The sequence below is a fragment of the Mesitornis unicolor genome, unplaced genomic scaffold (genome assembly GCF_000695765.1).
Source record: "Mesitornis unicolor isolate BGI_N332 unplaced genomic scaffold, ASM69576v1 scaffold54008, whole genome shotgun sequence".
NCBI classification, from domain to species: Eukaryota; Metazoa; Chordata; class Aves; order Mesitornithiformes; family Mesitornithidae; genus Mesitornis; species Mesitornis unicolor.
The window spans coordinates 1-21,165 of record NW_010202241.1 but is presented as its reverse complement, the minus strand read 5'-3'; the positions used below and the strand labels follow the sequence as shown (position 1 = coordinate 21,165).

The window sequence follows — 21,165 nt, the reverse complement described above, 5'->3', positions numbered from 1 at the left end:
GAGTTTTGTCCTCCAAAGTAGCTGTAAGTTACCTGTATTAGAAAATGTAGGTTTTGCTGCTGTGTCTACACAGTGCAGAAATACCCACTGGTGGCTACTGGACAGCATACAGAGATTATCTCTTTCTATATTTTACAAATCCCTGAAAAAACTTTCTAAGAAAGGACAAGTGCACGTGGAAGTCATGTATCTTTTCCTTTGGGATTGTTCAGTGCTGATGTGGCTTCACCACTTGGGGCCCCTTTTCAGAAGGGGTCCTGTCAGGAAAGCAACGTTTGCTCGTTGCTGGAACAGCGATAAGGCTCCCGTCAGAGCTTTTTGCAGTGTAAGAATGTGAGGCCTGCGTAGGTAGTTGACTGTAATCCTGCTCCTGGGGTTTAGTGATTACAAATAATGGATTTGCTTTCATAACTTTGAATTGAAGTTTGTTTGTTTCTGACAAAGCACGGATGACTTTCTCGAACATTATTCAAAGGTCTCGCAGTTCTGTATCGGTGAAGTATGCAGCAGCTACTAGTCATAGACATTTATAAATGCTTTGGATCTAGTTTAGATATTATGCTGTTAAACCTAAGATTCTTAGAGCCTCCAATATGTTTCAGATCCAATGGCTGTACCACCAGCATACAGTGACTTGGGAAAGTCTGCCAGGGATGTATTCAACAAGGGATATGGTAAGTAACTTGACTGTGGTTTGACAACCTTTCATGTTTTTTCTTAGGCATCTTGAAAATTACAATAAAAACATTAGGACCCCAGAGATCTGAATACCTTGTGGTAGGAATTCAGCAGGGGCCCGGAACCATCTACCCCCTTCTGGATTTGAACTTTAGACACGTATCATGAAAATGCTGCAGTAGATAAAGAGTTAGAGGGGAAAGTTATGAGTTTGATGTGAAGATACACTCCAGAACAGTCTCTGAAGAATGCCGCTTCTTTTTACCTTCCCATTTTTCTATTTAGAGGCATTAAATAGCTCAAACTTGCGCAGATTGCTGTGGCCACAAATAGGTTCCTGAGGTAGAATGATCTTCATGTTAATCAGAATAGCCTATTTCATAGCTGTTGTGGAAATAATTTCACAGTATTTGCATTCCTCTGAGAAAATCTGATTTTAGTCCATTTTCTGGGAGCAGTACTGAAAGAATTGGCCTTTTTTTGTCTGGTTTTGTGAGTGTGTAATAAAGAGTCCATTTGTATCCCAAATCCACATGCTATATAAAATTAAAAAGCACTCTGGTCTTGCCTTTGCTACCCTAGAGTTCAGGCTTTGCTAAAGTTCAATTCAAGTTCCCTTCTTTAGCGTCAGTCATTTCAGGCTTTTCTGCTCTGTGCAAAGGCCACGTATTTCCCTAGATTCATGACAGAACGAAAAGGAAGCAAGCATTAATATCTCTGTATACAGCATTGGTTGAAGCAAGTTGAAATGTATTTTTCCTGGAGAAGGGGAAAAGAAAAAGTCCTGCCCTGCAATCAGAAATATAAAAGTAAATTGAGTAAATCAGAAGAAATATTAACTATGGATTGGTCCCAGACTGCAGGTAGCTACAGAAGGTGGAGCTACTTGATGATGGGTGGTTGCTATGTCTACAAATTATGAGGCCACTCACTTTGAATTGTCAAAATTCCTTCAGTTATTCCTCAGTAAGATTAACAGCTGCTGAAATAGGAAAATAGGCTGTTTCAGGTCAGTGTACCCAACCTGCTGTATTTTGGGTGTGTTGGAAATAAGCCTTGCTTGTATATTGCGGTGAAACGGAGATGATTGTGTGCTCTTCTGTTTTCAGGATTTGGAATGGTCAAGCTAGAGCTGAAGACTAAATCTTCCAGTGGGGTGGTAAGTATCGGGGGCTTTCAGCATCACCATTGTTGCAACGGACCAACAGTTCCTGAACTGGTTGGTGGTAATAGCTTCCTAGCAGCTGTTGCTTCTCTCTGTTAGTTCTCATTGTAAATCACGCACCCATTTCTATAACGATGTGTGGAACTGATGTAGCAGTACTTCTTTTCCCGTGACATGCAAGAATTTTTTACACATTTTGTTGTGGACATGTGACTTTCTTCCCGGTTCCTGTTGCCACATCCCAAATATAAGAGTTTGTTTCTTCACCCTAAATAGCTCTTGTTTCTGCTTCTGAACGCAATTGAGTATCTCGGTTTTTGTTGATTTTTACAGGATTTTGGGTCCAGACTGACTTTTTATCCAAAAGGTCAAGGGGCAAATAAGAGCTGTAGTTTAACTTCATTTTCACTCATCTCCACCGTGCTTACAATGCAAGACTTCATGAAAACTCAATAGTCCTCCTGCATTACCTTTTATGTAGAATTTGAGAGCATTTTGTAGACATTAATTAAGCTTTAACACTTCAGGTAACTAGAAAATACTATGATCCCCGCTTAAATGATGGAGAAATGGCACTTCCTCATCATTTCACAGGAGGCTTGGCAAAACCAGGAATGATCTTTAACCACAGGCATATATTGTTTACTGGGTAAGATTATTCTTACACTGAGTCTCAGTTCTATGTGTGCTACCACTTGCTGCTGTTCCGGTTGATAAGCTGTGCTGCTTTTCAGCCTACTTCATAACCATATTTGCCTTAGTTTTCGCCTTCTCTTGCATTATTATTATGCAAGTGGCGTAAGTCATTCCTTTTGTACTACTGTCTCAGTTGAGCTTTTGATGGATTACTTGCATTGTGCACCAGGAACATGCAGGCACGAGGCATTAAGTGGTCTCTATACTATAACTGCTACCAGTTACTGACATCTCATGATATGCATAGTTTTCCTGGCTGGAAGTGTTGATTCTCAAATAATATGCTAATGGTTAATTGTTTTTTTTATCATTATGGTAATTTATGGTTAACTATGCAGTCTTTTGAATGTGATGGAACGTGAACAACCATATTAAGTTCTAAAATGGGCTTTTCCTTTTCCATGCAACTTTCGTGTTGGATGTTTATCCAGCTGGTAAGAATAGTGACTGTTTTGGCATGTTGGCTCTTTATCGCTTTGTCTGATGAGGTTTTCTGTGGTGCATGGTGTTGTTCATAAACTGTTCCATTGTTTTCAGTCATGCTGTCATCCCTGTCATGAAGTTTGCCTGTGTCCATAGCTCTTGATCTGCTCTATGATCCATGTATGTAAAACCATTTGCAGTTTTTGTCCAACAATCCACAATAAGAACACTGTAAAAACAATAGGAGGAAAACCAGGATAGATGCAGTACTGATACAGTTGTTTGTTGCTTCAGGTTTTGTGCTTGTTAGTGTTTCTAATGAGCATTCTGCTGCAACAAAATGGGGTTTTGAGCATGGAGACGAGGCTAGGAACTAAGCATGAGATTGAATTAGTACTTGAGTACTAACAGTACCTCTGATTGCTGTGATACAGAAATGTTGTGGGTGTTTCTCCTGTGGACTTAAAAAACAGCAATGGTAGCGTCTATTGGTTAAAACTGTTTCATCGATTGCAAGTGGTTTGACCCAGTAAGTGCATGGAAGACGCCAGTAACCATAAACTAGAAGGTCAATGAGAAGCTGAGCTTGACTGCTGATTCAGACTGGAGTGTCACACGGAGCCAGGATGAGTGTGATTTTCAGCTACAAAAAAAAAAAATCACAAAATGCTTCTACGTGGGATGGTTTGATGAGACGTATCTAGTTTAGACAGTTGAAGACTGATGCCAGCAGATGCTGAGTCTGTGTGCCTTCTGGTTCCAGAAGCAGATCCAGTTCTGACAGCTGGCAAAATCCTTTGGCTTTTGATCACGTGACATCACAGCTTTTTTTTTTTCTTTTGGCTGTGAGAAAAGCATTTTAGAGTCTTTTGTCTGCTTGCTCTGAGAAAAAAAATCAACCCTTTTTAATCAGTTACCCGCCCTAAGATCAGAAGAAAATTACTTCCGAATTCTGATGCAGGTTTGAGATGCCTTTATGCTGAATTTGTGGAAGTAATGTTAGAGCAGTGTGTAGCAATGTCTTAAAGGACAGTCTAATGCATCGTGATGTGGGTCACGTGATTGTGTTAGCTGGCTAACTGCTGTGCTCTTGTAGTTGTGCATTAGCTCGAGTGACTGGGATTTGTTTGGTTGGTTGGTTTGGGTTTGGGTTTGGTTCCCTCCCCCTTGCTCACAATGTGTAAGGAATGTTACCTCGCTGTACTTCCCTGGCACTTCAAAACCACTTAAAGACAGTCTTTATACACTCTGCAAAGTCAAGAATTGTGAAAGTAATGAACACAGCATCCAGGAATACTGTCCTGCAAAGAGGTGGATCTGGAAAGTCAGTGTTCCAAAGCTTGGATGTGTTAGCAGTCTTTCAATATTTAAACTTGGAATTGTAATGGCAGATTAATCATCTTTCTTCGAGGAAAATAACTGAGAGATGAGGACAACTGAAATGACATCAGCTCTCAGGTGCTTCTTAAAAACCTAGCTTGTACACCTTGAGCTTACTACTGTGAAAATATGCCAACTTGTTGCTTTACCCTGTTCTGCATGAAACACTGAATAGGCTACCTCTGAGTTATTTCAGGAGGAGAGATGTGTATTGAGACCTTAAGTCCCCTAAATAACAGCTCTGGTGTATGTCGGACTGGCCAAATAGCATAGGACACTACGTTAAAAAATGCACATTACACAAAATTCAAAGATGTTGGTTCAGTTACACGAGTCAGTGAAGGACTAGCTTAACAGAGATGTCAGGGTGCCACTGGGGTCAGGCTATTTTCTGATACTGTGAAGAAGGTCTACAACTTTAAGGTGCCGTACAAAGGAGCTTGACCTAGCTTCTGAAGTGTAGTTGCTGGCAGAGGTAGTGACAGAAAAGGTAGGATGAGAGAGAAGGTACTGAAGTCCTCAACGTAGTATATGAAAAGTCTAGGTGACAACAGTATAAAGAGTACTTGAAAAGTAAGTGAAGATGTCAGGTGTTTGTGTAATAAAGCTTGTTCCAACCTAAGCAAGTTCCAGGGCTCTATCACCACACTTCAGTCAAAGAAATATCCAGAACAGAGATGCCAAAAAGGAGTAGCATTTTGTGATGCAAAAATTATTTTTGGTGGGGATAAGGAGAAGAGAAGGATTTTGAGGGTTCTGTCAAAAGGCCTAAGGGTAGCAAGTGTGAGTGCCTGACAAGTGGAAAAACTGAATGCCATTGAACATCAGAGTTCTGAAACTTGTGTTATGCTCTTGACAGGAATTCACTGCAACTGGTTCTTCCAACACAGACACAGGCAAGGCTTCAGGCAGTCTAGAGACCAAATACAAGATCAGAGACTATGGACTTACATTCACCCAGAAGTGGAACACAGACAACACATTGGGAACAGAAGTTTCCATGGAGGATCAGGTAAGAGGAAGTAGATACTCTGAAAATGTTTTGCACTTTTACCTGTGCTTTAAAGTGGAAAACACCGTCCAGCTCAAAGCAAGGGTGGGAAAGCTGACGCAGGTGCATGGTTTGCCCCGTGAAGCAGTATTGTGTCTTAAAATAATACCTGTGGATTCCGAGAGAGACTTTTTGAGCTACTGTATGGATTGATACAGCTATAGAGAATAAGCAGACATGAACTGAAGAGTTTTCTTTCTTTAATATACTTTCTCATTTTTTTTTGTCAACACTAGATTTGAAATCTTCCTGCAATAATGTGTCCACAAAGTATGTGCTGTTACAGGTCCTCATTGTGGAGAGAAAAAGTCCAGATTTTAATCCCTTCTCATACAGCATCTTCAGATTTTGTTGTACAACATGGGAGATGTTATGGTTGTGTTTTGTCTTCTCTTTAGACAGAAAATGGAGCTGTAGTAGTGGAATATAACAAATCGTGTTTCAGCAGAGTTCTGACCAGTGGTTTCTGGTTTTGTTTTGGTTTTTTTTGCAGTTGGCTGAAGGATTGAAGGTAGCTCTTGACACTACATTTGTACCAAACACAGGGTAAATATTTTCTGTTACCTTCATCTAAGAAGTGCTAGAATTTCCCATAACTTTTAATTAGAAATGCTTATTTTGGCCATTGTGTAAATGCTCAAAGTTTACTGCAGAATATTATGTAGGAGCTGTAGAATATTTTGAAGGCAATGGATACTACCAGGCTTAGAAGTAGAGTGTCTGCTAAAAATGATTCTTCAGCTTTGGGCCATTGGCAAGTTCGTTGTTCTGGAGTAGGTATTACATTTTTGTAACTCTCCCTTTTAAACAGCCAGGGCTTACACAGACCACTTAACTTGCGCCATTTTTTCATGGTGTTGACAGTTCTACTGCTTGAAGAGCACAAAGCAAAAATACTTTTTTTCCTGATGCTCTTGGGCAGATGTCTATGCACTGTCTGAATGAGGAGGTAGAACGACACAGATATTATGATAGGCAGTGAAACAGCACTTCTTTGTTTTCTCAGTTATGATATATGCCCCTCTCCAGAGGGACAGAAAAAGCTTAAGTGGATGATGTCTGGAGGACAAGGAAATTTATTTTCAATAGACACAACTGGTGTCCAGCAGTGAAAAGAAGGAAGGAAAGCAAGCACTGCACATGAAGAGGAATAGCGGAGAGAACCAAGCAGAGAAAAAGTCACTGAAGGACAGAAAGGCCAGCATGATGATGGCATAATGCATTGTACTCACTTGCGGAGAACAAAATTTGAAACCTGATGGGTTTTAGAGCATTAGTCAGAAACGCTTCTGTCTTCTTTGCTTCTTGAGAATTTTAAGGAGTTTGAGATGGTGGAGGAAAAAGTGGCTTCACATAAATATACATAACACCAATATTACCCTTATCCCGTGCCCTCTTCTGCAGCTGTTAATGTTAGGTTTTGAGTAGGCATTACAGTCACTGAATTATCTGGCCTTAAGGGACATACGTAGGTGAATAAAACTGCATATAATACATACTTATATACTACCAGGGAAAAAATGGCATCTTTCTCTGCAGGAAGAAGAGTGGAAAGTTGAAGACCTCCTACAAAAGAGAATATGTAAATCTAGGCTGCAACATAGACATCGATATCTCTGGACCAACCATCTATGGCTGGGCAGTGTTGGGCTATGAAGGCTGGCTTGCTGGCTACCAGATGGCTTTTGATACAGCCAAGTCTAAGCTTTCACAAAATAACTTTGCCTTGGGATATAAGGCAGGAGACTTTCAGCTGCACACTAATGTGTAAGTATTATCTGAGCCTAGAAAAACATTGTCAGAGGAGCTAAACTAGAAGAATAGCAAGCACTGATTGGAGTTAGGTGAAAAGCAGGTGGATGGAAGAGGATGCTGAGATGTTTTGAAACAATTTCTATTTGTTGTTTTCATCTTCAGTACAACTAAAGCAGGGGCAAGTTTCCAACTCTTGCCTGTCTTTTCAGACCTTGTTACAGGGTCATTTTGGGTTTTGTGTATATAAGATAGTGGAGTAAAGGTACTTTATAATGCTAATTTGGAATGAAAATCTGTAAACTTCAACTTCTATTTTAGTGCTAGATAAAAGAGCCCGTAATTAAGTTACTGTATGTTCCCCACGTCCCCACCAGACAGAAAGCTTCTGGCTCAGAAAGGCATGAGGTGGAGGAGAGGGGTGTGTGTGGCACTGTGCTCGATTGTCTCCAGCTCTAGCCTTGGCATTCAGATGTTCTGAGAGTCTTTGAAGATGATGTATTTAAACAGCTGTAATGCAAGAACATTGCTTTCAGTCTCACTCCCATAACTGACTTAAGTCTCTTGCTGGATTTGTCCCTTTATGCATTATTGCAGGCTTGCTTTCCTAAGACAAGCAAGTCATTTGGGTTTTTTTTGTCAGAACCTTAAACCACAGGTCTCAGCTGTTGGAAAGTCTTGTTCCATTCTGCAAGCAAAGCTTACTTATGTTTTGGGTTAAAAAAAACCCAAACTAACAGGCAGAAGTCTGCCAGCTCCACCTAGGAAGTAGTTGAGCATGGGTCCAGGGAAGTACTGGAGCTCTTGGTTCATTTTAAGAGAGAATGATGAAATGACTACAAGGAAGGGTAATCAAAAGAGTTCCTATTTACTAAACAAGGCAACGTTTGACACACTTGCATCTATTACAAACAGGAATGATGGCACCGAGTTTGGTGGGTCTATTTATCAGAGGGTTAATAACAAGGTTGAGACATCGGTCAATCTCGCATGGACTGCTGGCAGTAACAACACACGTTTTGGTATTGCTGCTAAGTACCAGCTGGATGAGAAGACTTCCGTTGTGGTAAGAATTCTGTTACAGGAACAAGCATTTCAAGCCCCACTATATGCTGAAAAATTGTGGTATGAAGTAGTTGCTTTCAGTAGTTACTGAGGAACTGTGGCAGATGGCAAACTGTGGCTTCTGTTGCGATTCAAATTAAAATTAGGACCTCGTGGGTCATACTTGTGAAACTCTGGAAAAAAACCCAAACAAACAAAAACCAAAGCACAGTTTTGTCCGTGGCGAAAGAGTCACTATTCTGACTAGTGTGCTTGGAGTCCATGCAAAATCTTTTCAAAAGGTAATGAGAGGATGCAGTGTCCTTTTAATTCTCTATTCTGATTTAAGTACCTGGGGGTGCTGGTCGACAGCTGGCTGAGTATGAGCCAGCAGCGTCCCCAGGTGGCCAATGCCATCCTGACTTGTATCAGAAATAGCATGGCCAGCAGGACCAGGGAAGTGATCATCCTCCTGTACTCAGCATTGGTGAGGCCATACCTTGAATCCTGTTTTGAGTCCCTTTCTCCCAGAAAGACATTGAGGGGCTGGAGCATGTCCAGAGAAGAGCAGAGGAGCTGGGGAGGGGTCCAGAGCACACAAATGATGGGGAGCGGCTGAGGGAGCTGTTTGTTGTCAAGCCTTGGAAGGGGCTGCCCAGAGAAGTGGAGTCACCATCTCTGGAGGGATTTAAAAGACGTGGTGCTCTGGTGCTTATGGACACAGTTTAGTGGTGGACTTGGCAGTGCTGGGTTTACAGTTGGACTCAAATGATTTTTAAAGGTCTTGTCTAACCTAAACAGTTCTTTGATTCTAATGCATAATGTAAAACTGTACTATAGTGAAATGATGGAAGTTCACAGTTTGTCACACTTCAAAACAAGAGTTAGTTCGAGGACAACTCAGCCAAGATTAAAGATGGGAAACACTATTGTAAACAGCTCAAAATTTAGTAGTGCAAAAATGTTTTGCATACTCATGTATTTATTGCTCATTAAAAAAAAAAATCACTACTAAGTAATCTGTGAACAGGGATCTGTGAACAAGGCAGACTTCATTGGCTACTAAGGGACTGTAGCGTTAGTAAAGTAGCCCTTTAAAGGATGTAAAGAGAGAGTGGCATTTTGTGTACGTATAACAGGTCACACTTTGAAGGAAAGATTGGAACTGTTACTTAAAGCTGTTACAGCTTAAGCTAGAAAACTAGGGAGAAAAGGAAAAGATTGGAATATGCCTCTGCTAGAGGTTAGTCTGCAAGCAGCTGAAAAAGTTAATGCATTAGCCACCTTCTCAGGGTGCTGGGACAATTCTGTTTGAATAAACATTTATACACTGTGTATAAATATTGTGATTTCTTTTTTCCTATAGGCTAAAGTGAATAATGCCAGCCTGATTGGAATTGGTTATACTCATGCCCTCCGACCCGGTACGTTAAGTCCAACTGGTAGCAGCAAATAGTATTTGTATTACACTATGGGTTATTTTACTGTTATCTCTGGAACAGAATAGATTAAGCAATTGGCTAGAAATCTTAAGTATGCTCATAGAGGTAAGGATGTGTACATTCAGAAGTTCCTAGGGACACATTAGTGAGGCCCAAGTACTTGCGGGGGGGCATTGTACATGGATACCAGTGTATGAAGGGTCTCATTGCTTGCCTTTCTAGGTATAAAGCTGACCCTCTCGGGCTTGGTTGATGGAAAGAATTTCAGTGCCGGAGGTCACAAAGTTGGGCTGGGATTCGAGCTGGAAGCTTAACATAGCTTTAAGTAGAAGAACAGGTGGTGCTCTCGAAGATGAAGGAAGTGTACCCAGTGTGTTTCGGCCTTAATATTTACTCTGAAATTTCAAGAACCGTGAACTTTCTACTCTTCCAAAGAATCATTTTAACCCAACGCTGAAGTCTGGAGAGTGCCAGCACATAAAAGGAAGATACTTGAAGGCATGCATGGAAGTTGTGATGTTTGTGCCACATTTCACTTCAATTTCCTGTATTTTAAATCTGTTTGTAAAGACAGAATTAAATCCCAACTTGCCCCGTTATTGTATTGCATCCTGCATGTCCTGTATTTCACAGCCTTTTATAAAAGGTGGTCTCTGTGCTGTAGTGGAAGTTTGGATTTACATCTGAATGAAATAAATTGGTCACAGTTGGAACATAACGTTGGCATGTCTTATCCCTCAGCAAGGTTCAGAAAAGCTATACCCCAACCCAGCTGTGTGGTTATGGGGTCTGGGGTTTTTTTATGTTTTGTTTCCGTTTGGGTTTGTGGTTTTTTTTTAGTGCAACTTTAGGCATGGTTAATGGATAATCTGCAAATGCTTTGTTAAACTGTACATGTACACTGAAGATTTCCTTCTCTGTGGTCTCTAGGATAGCACCTTTACATACACCTCTCTCGTGTCTTAGAGACCTGCACAGTGAAAGCAGCTTTTTCATTAAAATGTTATTGAGGGTATCAAAAAGAGCAAACCAAAAGTTTACTTGTTTTAGATAATTTCGTTCCCATATAGGAAACAAGTATTAGGTAAGTACAACTGTTACACTTAAGCCAAAAAGTGCAAATCAGCAAAGTTAAGAAATTAAGTTCACAGTTCAAGTATATTAGGAAGGTGGCATCTACCAGTGACTGTGCAAATTGATTGCATGTGTTGTCCATTAGAAAGCCTACAAGGCAGCAAAACAGCCACATGTGATGCCTAAGGGAAGATGCATCCGGACAGAGAACAAGAATATCTGCTGTCTCAAGGCACGATTAAGAACTTTTTCCAAGCAGTTAGAACAGGCATTTCCTACTGTATCCTTGTGAAAAGCATCTGAGAGGTGGATACTGAAAGCTAGGCCATGTGTATCACAGAAGCAGTAGATGACAGTAGAAGGAGGCACCTGAACTTCCCTTCTCAGAGGCAGCAGCTTTTCACAGTTGGCTTCCTGAAGTAGTCTTCAGAGGCAACCAAAGTGACTTTACATCTGGGTTTGTTCTGGACTGTTCGTTTCTTCTACGTGAAGCTGCAGCCAGCTCCAATCTAGAGCCTGAAGAATAAACAGAACTACAGTGTTCAGCACTAGCTTACAGTTAACATTTCTCCAGAATAAAGGGGAAGTGATTTAAAAGATACAGAAATTTTACACAGCTTTATGATGAACCATGTGATCACTTGTAAAGGAAACACTTAAGCTACTTTTCTCTAATACTTTCTTTTCAATATTTTGCTTCATTAAATAGGCATCCCTGCCCACCACTGTATTGGCACCACAAGACCATCCACAAATTAGGTCCCCAGCTCATAGCTCTTGTTCTCAGCAAGCAGGGAATGTCAGTCAGCAGTTCAGACAGGAGAGTGAGTGCTTTGTCTCCGACAACTCCTATGCTCTCCTTGTCCAAAAAAGCAATATGCAGATTTCTATTAGCCATATTACTTATTGGTGGCAAAGTTACATAAGCAGAATTTTTTTAATCCTTGAGCTTCCCCAGTCCATTTATAGAAGAATATCAAATACGTTACCATGAAGCTCTGCTCCTGATCCTTCATTGTGTCATGCATCACATTTTCTAGTTGGCTACAGAGTTTCTGTGATTCCAGCAGTAGCTCCTCACTGAAAGGGACAATTATTACACAATTATTTTTCACATTTGAAGAGATGCTGCCTCTACCTTCAAGAAATACTTCTGGCAGATGTGCTGCAGAGCACTGAAGAATATTAACCTTTACCACTCAGCTCATAAGCTAGCAATTCTCATTGCAACTGGAAAAGCCAGTGGGACAGGTGGAAGGAAAGACGTTCCAAGTTGGACTAGGGTTCTTACTATCTGGAGTCACTACTGCTAAAGTTGCAGAACCACCTATAAACTAAAGGATTAAGCAGCATACAAATAAATAAACTAAGGTCTGTCATTCCAGATGGTGACTCAGTTCATTTAAGCAACCCAGAACTATGCCTGCTTGGTTACAGCAGTGTCTACTTTAGGATACAGCTCGGCTACTGTCACCTCACTTGACAGCGCTCCAAGAATTCCTGTTGGCAGCGTACTTCACACGAGCCCAGCCATTCCAGATAAAACAAACCCTTTATTATTGAGGCAGGGGAAAGTGAAGCTATACATTATTCCTTGTTTGTTTTTTTTTTTATAAGGAAGACTCACAAACCCCAGGAAGTCCAGCCACTAGGTAGAAAAGATGGCTGACAGTGAAAGCTGAAGACAAAATGTAAAATGTGAGAAAGCCTATGTGTCGCTATTCACAAAGCAGGAACCCCAGCTTTGTAGTGCTGGCATTTGCAGCTACAGAACTCCAGACTTGCCCTCACCTTTTCTGGACAGATTCTGATAAACTGTACGTTCCAGAAGGGACTTGCAGCAGCAGCTGACCAGGACTACCAAGACGTGATGTGCTCATGCTCTCTGGACTGCCAGTAACAGGACCACGTACTTTACTCTGAAGGAAACACAGAAGAACCAAACTGCAGTTATTTCTACAGATTTCCAGCAGGCAGGAGTACGAGACAGCCTGGAACTTGGCTTTAATCCTAATTCAAACTAACAGAGAAAAGAACCATAGGACATACTAAATTTACTATTAATTGTTTCAGGGACCTGTGCTACAAACAATATTTTCAAGTTAAACTAGAGTTTTTATTTTACTTACGCAAGCAATTTTCAGCAAGTTCCACAATTCTTTCTGTCGTTTCTCCTGAAGCCTAACAACTGTTTCCTCATCTTCATTCATCAGATTCATCACTTTTTCCACTCGGGGGAACAATTCCAGTGCCTTCTGCTTGCAAACTACAGTTTTACTATTAAAAAAAAATAAATCCGATCAGACACGGGCAACTGCAGTAGAGGAAAATTTCTGAAGTTTCTTATTTCCTGTAACACTCTTGGATCTCATTAGCTGTACACATGGGTTTTAAACCTCTAAAACAAAACTTCGTGCTGAAAGATAAAGTGCTTTCTCAAACCTCAATAAAATCTGACTGCACAAAGCTCACCTGAGCTGAGCATAAATGACCCGGACTTTCTTTTCAAAGGTCTGGATTGCCTGTAGGAGCAGACGTACTATTTCTTGGCTGTCACCGCTTGTCCTCTGGTCTGCAATGAGAGTCGGAGTATTACACAGAATGGTAGGCTAACTGGACAGAGTGAGAAGAGTCCGTGGCTTTTTTTTTCTGCTTCTGCAATCCTGAGACATGCCAAGTTCAGGGCATGCGAGTTAGAGTGGGACGAATTGCACTGGCTTTTAGCCACCTTCTAAACGATGAGAACTGGAAAACAGCGAGTTGGTAGAGCGGATCTAATGCTGTGGGGCTGTTTAGCTGCTCAGTGGAACAGCTACATCTTTCATCCTTCCTATACAGAAGCAGAAGCACATGCTTGCAGCAGCACATGCTTGCAGCAACAGTTTGCTCCAAGAAGAGCTCAGAAGGCACCAAGAAAGCAAGGCTGGACTAGTTTAAAACTGACTCCCCGAGTCCCCTCTCTAAAAAAAGGCGAGCCTGGTAGAGTCCGTGTGCAGCTAGCATGTGGACAAGCCTAGAATGCAGTGAAAGTCTTCTGAGTGCTCATTATTTTATCTTCAAAGTCACTATCCAGCTAAAGAGTCTTTTACCTCTTGGCTTCTCTCTCAGTCTTCGGTACAGCTCTCTGGCTTGTTCTTCTCTAGAAGAAAAAGGCACAGATCATAAAGGACTTCTCTAGAACCCAAATTACGAACAAGTAGTTCAAGAACTCAAATCTTTTCTATACCAGTCTGTCATTTCAGAAAAGAAACCCACAACAACAACAACAACCCACTATCTTTTAGTGTCAAAGTCCTACCAGTCCCACAGAATTTGGGCTGAAGAGATAGCACTTTCATTGTCCTGGAGTGAATAAGCTTAGCCAGCAATACTGAAGAGTTCAAGGTAGTTCAACTCACAAATCCTCCAGTGTTCCTCCTTGTTTACGACCTAGTGGGCTTCTCTGCAGGTCCACAATGTCTGTCTGCAGGGCCATCATCCTCTTCACTAGCTGATCCACATCATCCTCCTGAAAACAGGGCAAAACATTAGCAATGGGACAGTTGCATACTAAGAGACACTATAGCTCACATTGGCTCTTCCTTTCTCACTCATATTTCTAAAGATGTTGGCAAGATGCAAACACCAGCCTTGGACAAAGACAAATGAGAACATGAGTAATTTAAATTCAAGGAAGTTAGCTTGGTGCTCTGGGATAAAACAACTTCAAAGACTTTTTTGATAAATTCAGCCTGTGACAGAGAGCCATTGAAGGGTCAGACTTTGTAGTAAATGTACTGCTAGTTCCCAGACCATCATGCTTCATTTTCCTGGGCTATTCCAGAGGTCTTCTCTCATCCCATCCATCACCGCTTTTCCCTCTCAGCACACAAGCACATCCACTCAAGGCACCCCAGATTCTGCTTTTCATTTGAAGTTGTTCACATGCAGAAACTGCTGCCTGTTTGACACTCATTCTACTTTTCCACCTTCCATCTCCTCCCAACAGAGGACGACCAAGTGCTGGAAAAGAATAAGGTATCAACTAGCTACCTTGCACTCCTCATCTAGGAGCAACAATCCTTGGCCCTAGTTACAGGGGTTATGCTGCCTTGTGTCAAAAAGGTGAATGCCCTACTGGAAGCAAGTGTGAAATACGCACCAAGAATGGGAAACTCTTGCCTTTTCAAAACTCAAAACTGATGCTTAAAATTCTTGTGTTCAATCATTAATGGTTTGCTTTCCCATTCAGCTTAACCTGTGTTCTGTATCCTCTTTTCAGCTATCCTGGCTCCAGGATTGGGTTAGCAGGACATCTGAGTGCAACCACTGCAAAATCTCCTCTTGCATTCCCCATGATCTCCCTTTTTCTCCTAAGCCTTACAAACACAGTGGGCCTGAAGTATTGGCAATGGATAAAAATGGCACCAACCCAAACCAAGGCAATGTGATGTCTGGAATCAGCCCAGACACAAGAAGTTTCTATATAAGGGAGGACAATGAAGAAGACAGAAGGATGGGGGGTGAGGGGGTGGGAAGGAAACCTCTTTCTTTAGGATAAGCAGTTAAATTTAGAAACATACCCGCCCACAAAGTTCCACAGCTTGCTCCATCTCCTTCCAGGCAAAGTGCAGCTTCTCAGAAGCTACAGGAATGAAAGAAGAGAGATTGCTTTTCTCAGGTTCATACAGGAAAAGGTAGACACTTTGTGGGGTTGAGCGACATAAAAAGACTTGTTTGCCAGATGCTATACTCACTAATTCCAAATTCAGTCTGCTCTTTATACTTCTCCAGATCAATTTGGATGCTTGTTTTAAAGAAGTCCAGCTTTGCTTTCAGCTGCTGGGAAAGGGAGGCCATGGAATTCTTCATCTTTGAAAGGGTACTATTGTAACGCAAGAGATTCATCCTGCATGGACAAGAAGAAGGTCCTATTACCCTTTCAAACTAAAAGACTTCCACTTATTTTAAAATTAGATACTTCATAGTGTAGCATTGAGCACAAAAGCAGTTGTGTCAGAGGATGGAACTCTCAGCTTTTCATTAATTGTTAATGGCGTCACTCATGGGCTTCCCTATTCCAACAGGTCCCATTCCTGTCCTTTCCCTTTCACCAGGGAGCATGGGCAGACTTAAGCATTCTAGAGAAACCGCCACCGTACATGGCTGCTCGTTGCCCCTGCTGAAGCCGGTTACAGTCTTCTTTCAGCATCCGGATTGTGTGCCAGATCTGACCCCACACTTTCCGCAACTGGAAAAAGTGGAGATTCTTCTTTGGATCCTGAACTGGAAACAGAGAGGGGAGGGAAACATGCATATGAGCACGAAGCCTAAAAGTAGTGTTATCACATGACAAAACAGACCAAAACGTCACTTATTTGAGGGGCATGTTACCTTCTGCAAACCCTACAGCTGGCTAACCTCTATGCAGCTTCCCCCGTATATCAAAATCAAACACTTTCTTTCCTGTTATTTTTAACAACTGAATGAATGCTGTGGCAGGCCACTTTACAGCTTCTTCAGTCCCAATATGCAATAGCTCTCTCTATGCTTTGCACATGATACAGAACATGGGCAGCCCTCTCAACGTGGACAACCTCTCACATTCATGCTAGAGAAAGTCCTTACGGATGCAGTCAACACTTTCAGGATGAGGACGCAAGGCAACCTGAGCCTCATAGGCAACTTTCCGGTTATCGAACAGAAAGAGGAGGTCTGTATCTGCAGCTGCAGTATCATTCACCTGGAGAAGACAAAAGACCCAACTAGGTTCTCTCAGAAAAAGCAAGCCTCAGTAACACCATGAACAGAACGTTCCACCTCAGCCAAAGAGCAAACACCCAAAGGCAATAGGGTGCGAGGGCTGTTTTGTCTGTGTGGTCACTGACAAAATCCCTGCCAGTGAGAGCAGGGCTGTGCACTCAACAGCAAGGAAGGGAGTATCCAGACTCACCTTACTATCAGCTGCATGTTTAGCGGCCACCTTCTGAGAAAACAAGGCAAGTCCAGCTTCCTGCAGTAACTCCTGGTCCAGTTCTGGGATTCCCGTATCTAATTGGATCCTGGCCTTCACAGTCTGCAGAGTCTCCTCCTCGGTCACAGGGTAGGTGTGTACGGTTCCCGTAACCATATTCAAAACATGAAGCAACTAAAAGAAGAGCGGTGTGACACGAGAAGGGATGAAGATACATTGGTTTTGAGCAGAGCTCCCAAGACTGAGACACCGGCCATCAATAAAGTGTTCAAAGCACTTGCAGGGCTCAAGAAGTCACTTCGCAGCTACTTCATAACATTACGCCAAAGTCCAGGTTCAACTGCAGAATCCTCTACCAGAGTATGGAACCGAGCACACACAGAAGCTATTTGCTACTCAAAACAAGCTCAGGGAATATCTCTCCTCAAATAAGCAAGAGGAAAGCATCTGTCACTAACTGTCAGGAGACAGCTTAAGTGACATTCTGTGCTTCTCCTCCTCCTAGGTCTATGACTCAAGCCTCCTCTCTCACGGGCTACAGGCAACTCCTCTCTGGAAAACTTTTCAGGGTAATACAGACCCATTTCTCACCTTCAAGTTCAAAATGTCATCCAAAGCTTTGAAACACCCATTGGGTCCATAAGTAGGATCTGTACCTCTCTGCCGTGGGTGCCACAGTAACATGAGTTGCAGCCATTTCTCCAGCCTCCCAGCCAAAACACTGAAGGACCAAAACAAGAAGGGAATCAGAAGAGGTCAAAGTGCACTTGCCATCACCAGATGGCTTGGTCTCTACAGGAGGACTGACAACTCCCCCATCTCTACCCCCAGTCACAAATGTAGTGTTTAGAAGGCAGAAACAGAGACTCACAACTAGACAAGTCTGTCAAGGGACAAAACCACTGTTTGTTTAATGCACTCAATTTATTCACAGATTAACATGGTAAGGCATATAATATAAACCTGGTCCTTTTGGAAAAGACAGTTTATCCCAGCGCAGCATAACAGACTTCTAGTCCTCACCTGTTTAGATTGTTTGGGCAGGGTAAACTGCTAGAAAACTTGACTTCTCCAGATAAGTCTTCTGAAACAACAATATCCAGCTCACTCTTCTGTCGCACTTTTGTATGCCTAATGAATTCAAGCAAGTGCAATCATGAAATAACCACCTGCCTTTCCCAGGCTGCACATTAGTAGGCTCTTAAAGCTACTCTTGATGAATGTAATACGGATGCCACTTTGGTTTCTGCTACCTGCCCTGCAGGAGTCAGTCCTGACGCCAGAGAGCAAGTATCAGGAATGCTGAACTTGCTCAGGTAAGTCAAACTCATGTCAAGGGAGTCAGTCTCCATAAAGGCAAGGAACATAAGGGTATTACCCTAAGAATCAAGGGGCCACACTTCTACTTCCTGCAAGCAGGACAGTCACATTGCATGCATTGTTCTTATCACCCAGCCCCAGCTCACTCACCATTGCACTGGCTGCCAGTTGGGTAGGAACGGTCGGAAGCCTGTAATGCACTCAAAGGCCAGTGTGCCGAAGCTCCAGTAATCCACCGTCACCGTATACTTCTGCTGTTCCAGCAGCTCTGGAGCCTGAGGCAGTTTACACACACATGAGACAGAGCCACCAATCTCTTAGCTTTCTCTATCCCTTAAGAGATCTCTGACATTTGTACAACAGATTAAAAGGCAATGCTGAATGCTCTGCCTCTTGTGAGCTTTGAGATCCCTTCAGAGGGAACAGCAGAGGTTATTGGCACTCCTGCTTATTTATAACAGACAATTTATTCACTAGCAGACACTGTGAAAACCAGCATCAGAAAAATAATTAAAAAAAAAAAAGGATCACCTTTGCTAGCTGCAGCACCCCAAAGACACCCCACACTAAGACAAGTGCTTTATCCCAGCCCAAAGCTCGGTAACGGTTAACTCTATCCCACTGCAAAGTGGTAGCTGCTCTTCTAGCTGGATTTCTTCCTTACCAAGTACTGCAGAGTTCCAACAAAGGATGTGCATAGGCTACCCTGATCCAACTCCTTAGCATAACCAAGGTCAATGATTTTGTGTATCAACTGAAACACACAACAGAGAATAAGAACACTAGAGAGATGTCCTGTTAAAAGCACACCATACAGCAGAGAAAGAAAAGGTTCAGCTCTTGAAAGGTATGCAGGAAAGGTGCCAATGAAGAAATTGAAGTGGAAGTGGGAGGATCCTGTAGATTCCTAAAGCCACAAACCATGTAAAATTGTCATTGGCTCGATACACATAGAGCTGCAGACCTCACTGCTAATTCAGATCTTTGGTCAATTGGTACAGTTTGGTCCTTTCCTTAATAGTTGAAAGACAAAATGCCAAGTGTTACCAGAAGCCTAATACAACCTTTCATCTCAGCTGCATGCAGAATACTGTTCATCTGACATGCAGATCTGAGCTAGCTGTTAGCCTGGGTTGAGTGTTCTTGCACAGGGACCACTGTGACTGCATGAAGCACACGCATATTCCTCTTAACACTTACTGATCGGTGCAGACAGAGACATCTGGTTCCTGCTTACCCTTTGCTCTCCTTGCTGCAGCACAATGTTCTCTGGTTTCAAGTCTCTGTGGATGATCCTGTTCTCATGAAGGTACCTGAGAGCAGAAGCTGAGACACAGAAAAAGCCACTTTTGAGAGTGTAACTAACAGTACAAAGCATAAGCTCAGTAAGGATTAATTTCTACCTTGCATAAGCGTGGCTTTTGGGTCAAATCTTGTAAAATAAAACATACAATGCAACACCAAGTGCAAGAGGAAAAATCAGCATCACACACTATTTGACACAGAGTTTGTTCTCTGGGTCTTCCTTCATTCCCTTCTTGTAAACTGGAATAACCTGCCTAGCTTCCAGTCAGCAGGGACTTCCCCAGACTCCCAAGACCTTTGGTAGATGATTAAAAGGATTTGGTACTGGAAGGGCTTCCGTAGTTCAGACAACTGAAGGTACTGCTACCACTTACCAATATCAGATAACAAAGTGAGAATAGCTTCTTCCCGCAAGCCACAGCAATTCTCCAGCTGATTCAGGTACTGCAAGAAAACAACACAGAATACAGTCTTTCCCTCCTGTATCCTGAGTGAGGCTCGCAGTCCCACAAACCCTCACAGATGCAAAAAGTTGCAGTAAAAGCAATGAAATTCTCTAGAGGCACAAAATTCTATGAGATTGCAACCTCCAGTAGCAGCAGTTACAGCTTCAGGCCTTGGTCTAACTGCATGGGAGGAGAAAAGAGTGAGTGAAAGAGGTAAGTGTCACCCCCATTCTCTTCCTTCTGTTCGTTCTATCCTTCATAGCCATTTCCCTCGTGCCTGACAGTATCAGCTCAAATCTGAGCTCTAAGCTCTGTGTTTTATCTACGGGCAGATTATAGCAAACGTTAGAAAAACACTAAGATTAGAATTAACATGTGTTAATTGTTCCTATGACAGATAAGGGCTAATCACTTTCAGGAAGGGTATAGGTCACAAATGTACCCAACTCTACGATGGTCTTGGTCACACTCACATCCTATTGCACATTCCTCACACACGCCCTCATCCTCTATGTGCAAACTCCTCACACAGTGTAACTTGCAGCCAAAAAATATAAAAAGTTTCAGAAAGCATTTAAGTCTTCAAAAGCCGAATGCAATATCAATGAACATCCCACCAAAACCTGTTGGTGCTATGACATGAATTAGGAAGCATCAGGATGTGAATAGAGAAGTTTTACAGAGAAACTTCAATAGAAACCCAAATCTGGCCCTTGGTCACCATCCCAGGGGCCTCACCTTGCGGAGGTCTCCACCTTGGCAGTACTCCATGGCCAGCAATGGCAAGTCATTTGGTGCAAGCTTCTGCATCCCTTCAGGAACATCACGGGCAGCCACCACATTGGGATGGTTCAGCCTGAGAAGCGGAAATGAGGCAAAGTACACACGACGAGTAGAACCAGGGTAACACCTGAAAGACGACTGTTCTGCAAACAGCTATGCAGTTTCATATGCCCACGGTTATCATGCAAAGTCCTACAAGGCCATTAATAATTTAAGAAACTGAACTAGCAAATTTTAAAAGCCTGCAATTCTCATCCATCCTTCATGGACCTAGACTGATCCCAATCACTTGCATTTCACATGCAGTCAGTGCATCCCTTCGACATAAGCGCACAACAGATCTGTCTAGGAGCTACAGGACCGTGCCTTGCCAAGGGGTGCAACGTGGTCTGTCACTACCCTCCAGAAAAGACCCAAACCGCAATCAGACCATAGCATCCTACAGAACCAATCCAACGCCCCGAAGCACAACCCGGCAGAGACATTAAGTCAATCCAAAGAGCAGAAACGGAGCACAACCACTGTAACGCTGACGGCAGCGGCGAAGAAGGAAGTCTAGAGCACAGCGAGAGGTTTGCTTTAGCGCGCCCTTCCGCGCACCTGCCCCCGTGGGTCGCGCACCGTCCCAGAAGAGGCGGCGAGCGGCCGACAGC

The 21,165-nt window shown here is 42.5% G+C and overlaps 2 protein-coding genes across 3 annotated transcripts; one reads left to right on the top strand and one right to left on the bottom strand.

Moving 5' to 3' along the window:
* Positions 1-607: 607 nt before the first annotated feature.
* Positions 608-10,346, top strand: VDAC3 (voltage-dependent anion channel 3). 2 transcript variants are annotated; one of them, XM_010190317.1, is made up of 9 exons: positions 608-674; positions 1,788-1,837; positions 2,971-2,973; positions 5,202-5,354; positions 5,887-5,939; positions 6,933-7,160; positions 8,061-8,211; positions 9,556-9,613; positions 9,854-10,346. In XM_010190317.1, the coding sequence occupies exons 1-9, from the start codon at positions 608-610 to the stop codon at positions 9,943-9,945; spliced, it is 855 nt and encodes a 284-aa protein (XP_010188619.1). In that variant the 3' UTR covers positions 9,946-10,346. The 2 variants fall into 2 exon arrangements, with proteins under 2 accessions (XP_010188619.1, XP_010188620.1); XM_010190318.1 differs by lacking the exon at positions 2,971-2,973.
* Positions 10,347-10,917: 571 nt separating this feature from the next.
* On the bottom strand, positions 10,918-20,585 carry IKBKB (inhibitor of kappa light polypeptide gene enhancer in B-cells, kinase beta; the record flags this gene model as incomplete). Its single annotated transcript, XM_010190319.1, has 19 exons — positions 10,918-11,221; positions 11,695-11,785; positions 12,497-12,624; positions 12,835-12,982; positions 13,178-13,277; positions 13,795-13,844; positions 14,104-14,213; positions 15,268-15,329; positions 15,442-15,593; positions 15,847-15,970; positions 16,313-16,427; positions 16,638-16,832; positions 17,250-17,379; positions 17,682-17,789; positions 18,129-18,253; positions 18,643-18,732; positions 19,216-19,304; positions 19,658-19,727; positions 20,468-20,585. Coding segments are annotated over 19 exons (2,074 nt in total), but the record flags the coding sequence as incomplete, so codon positions are not given.
* Positions 20,586-21,165: the final 580 nt, after the last annotated feature.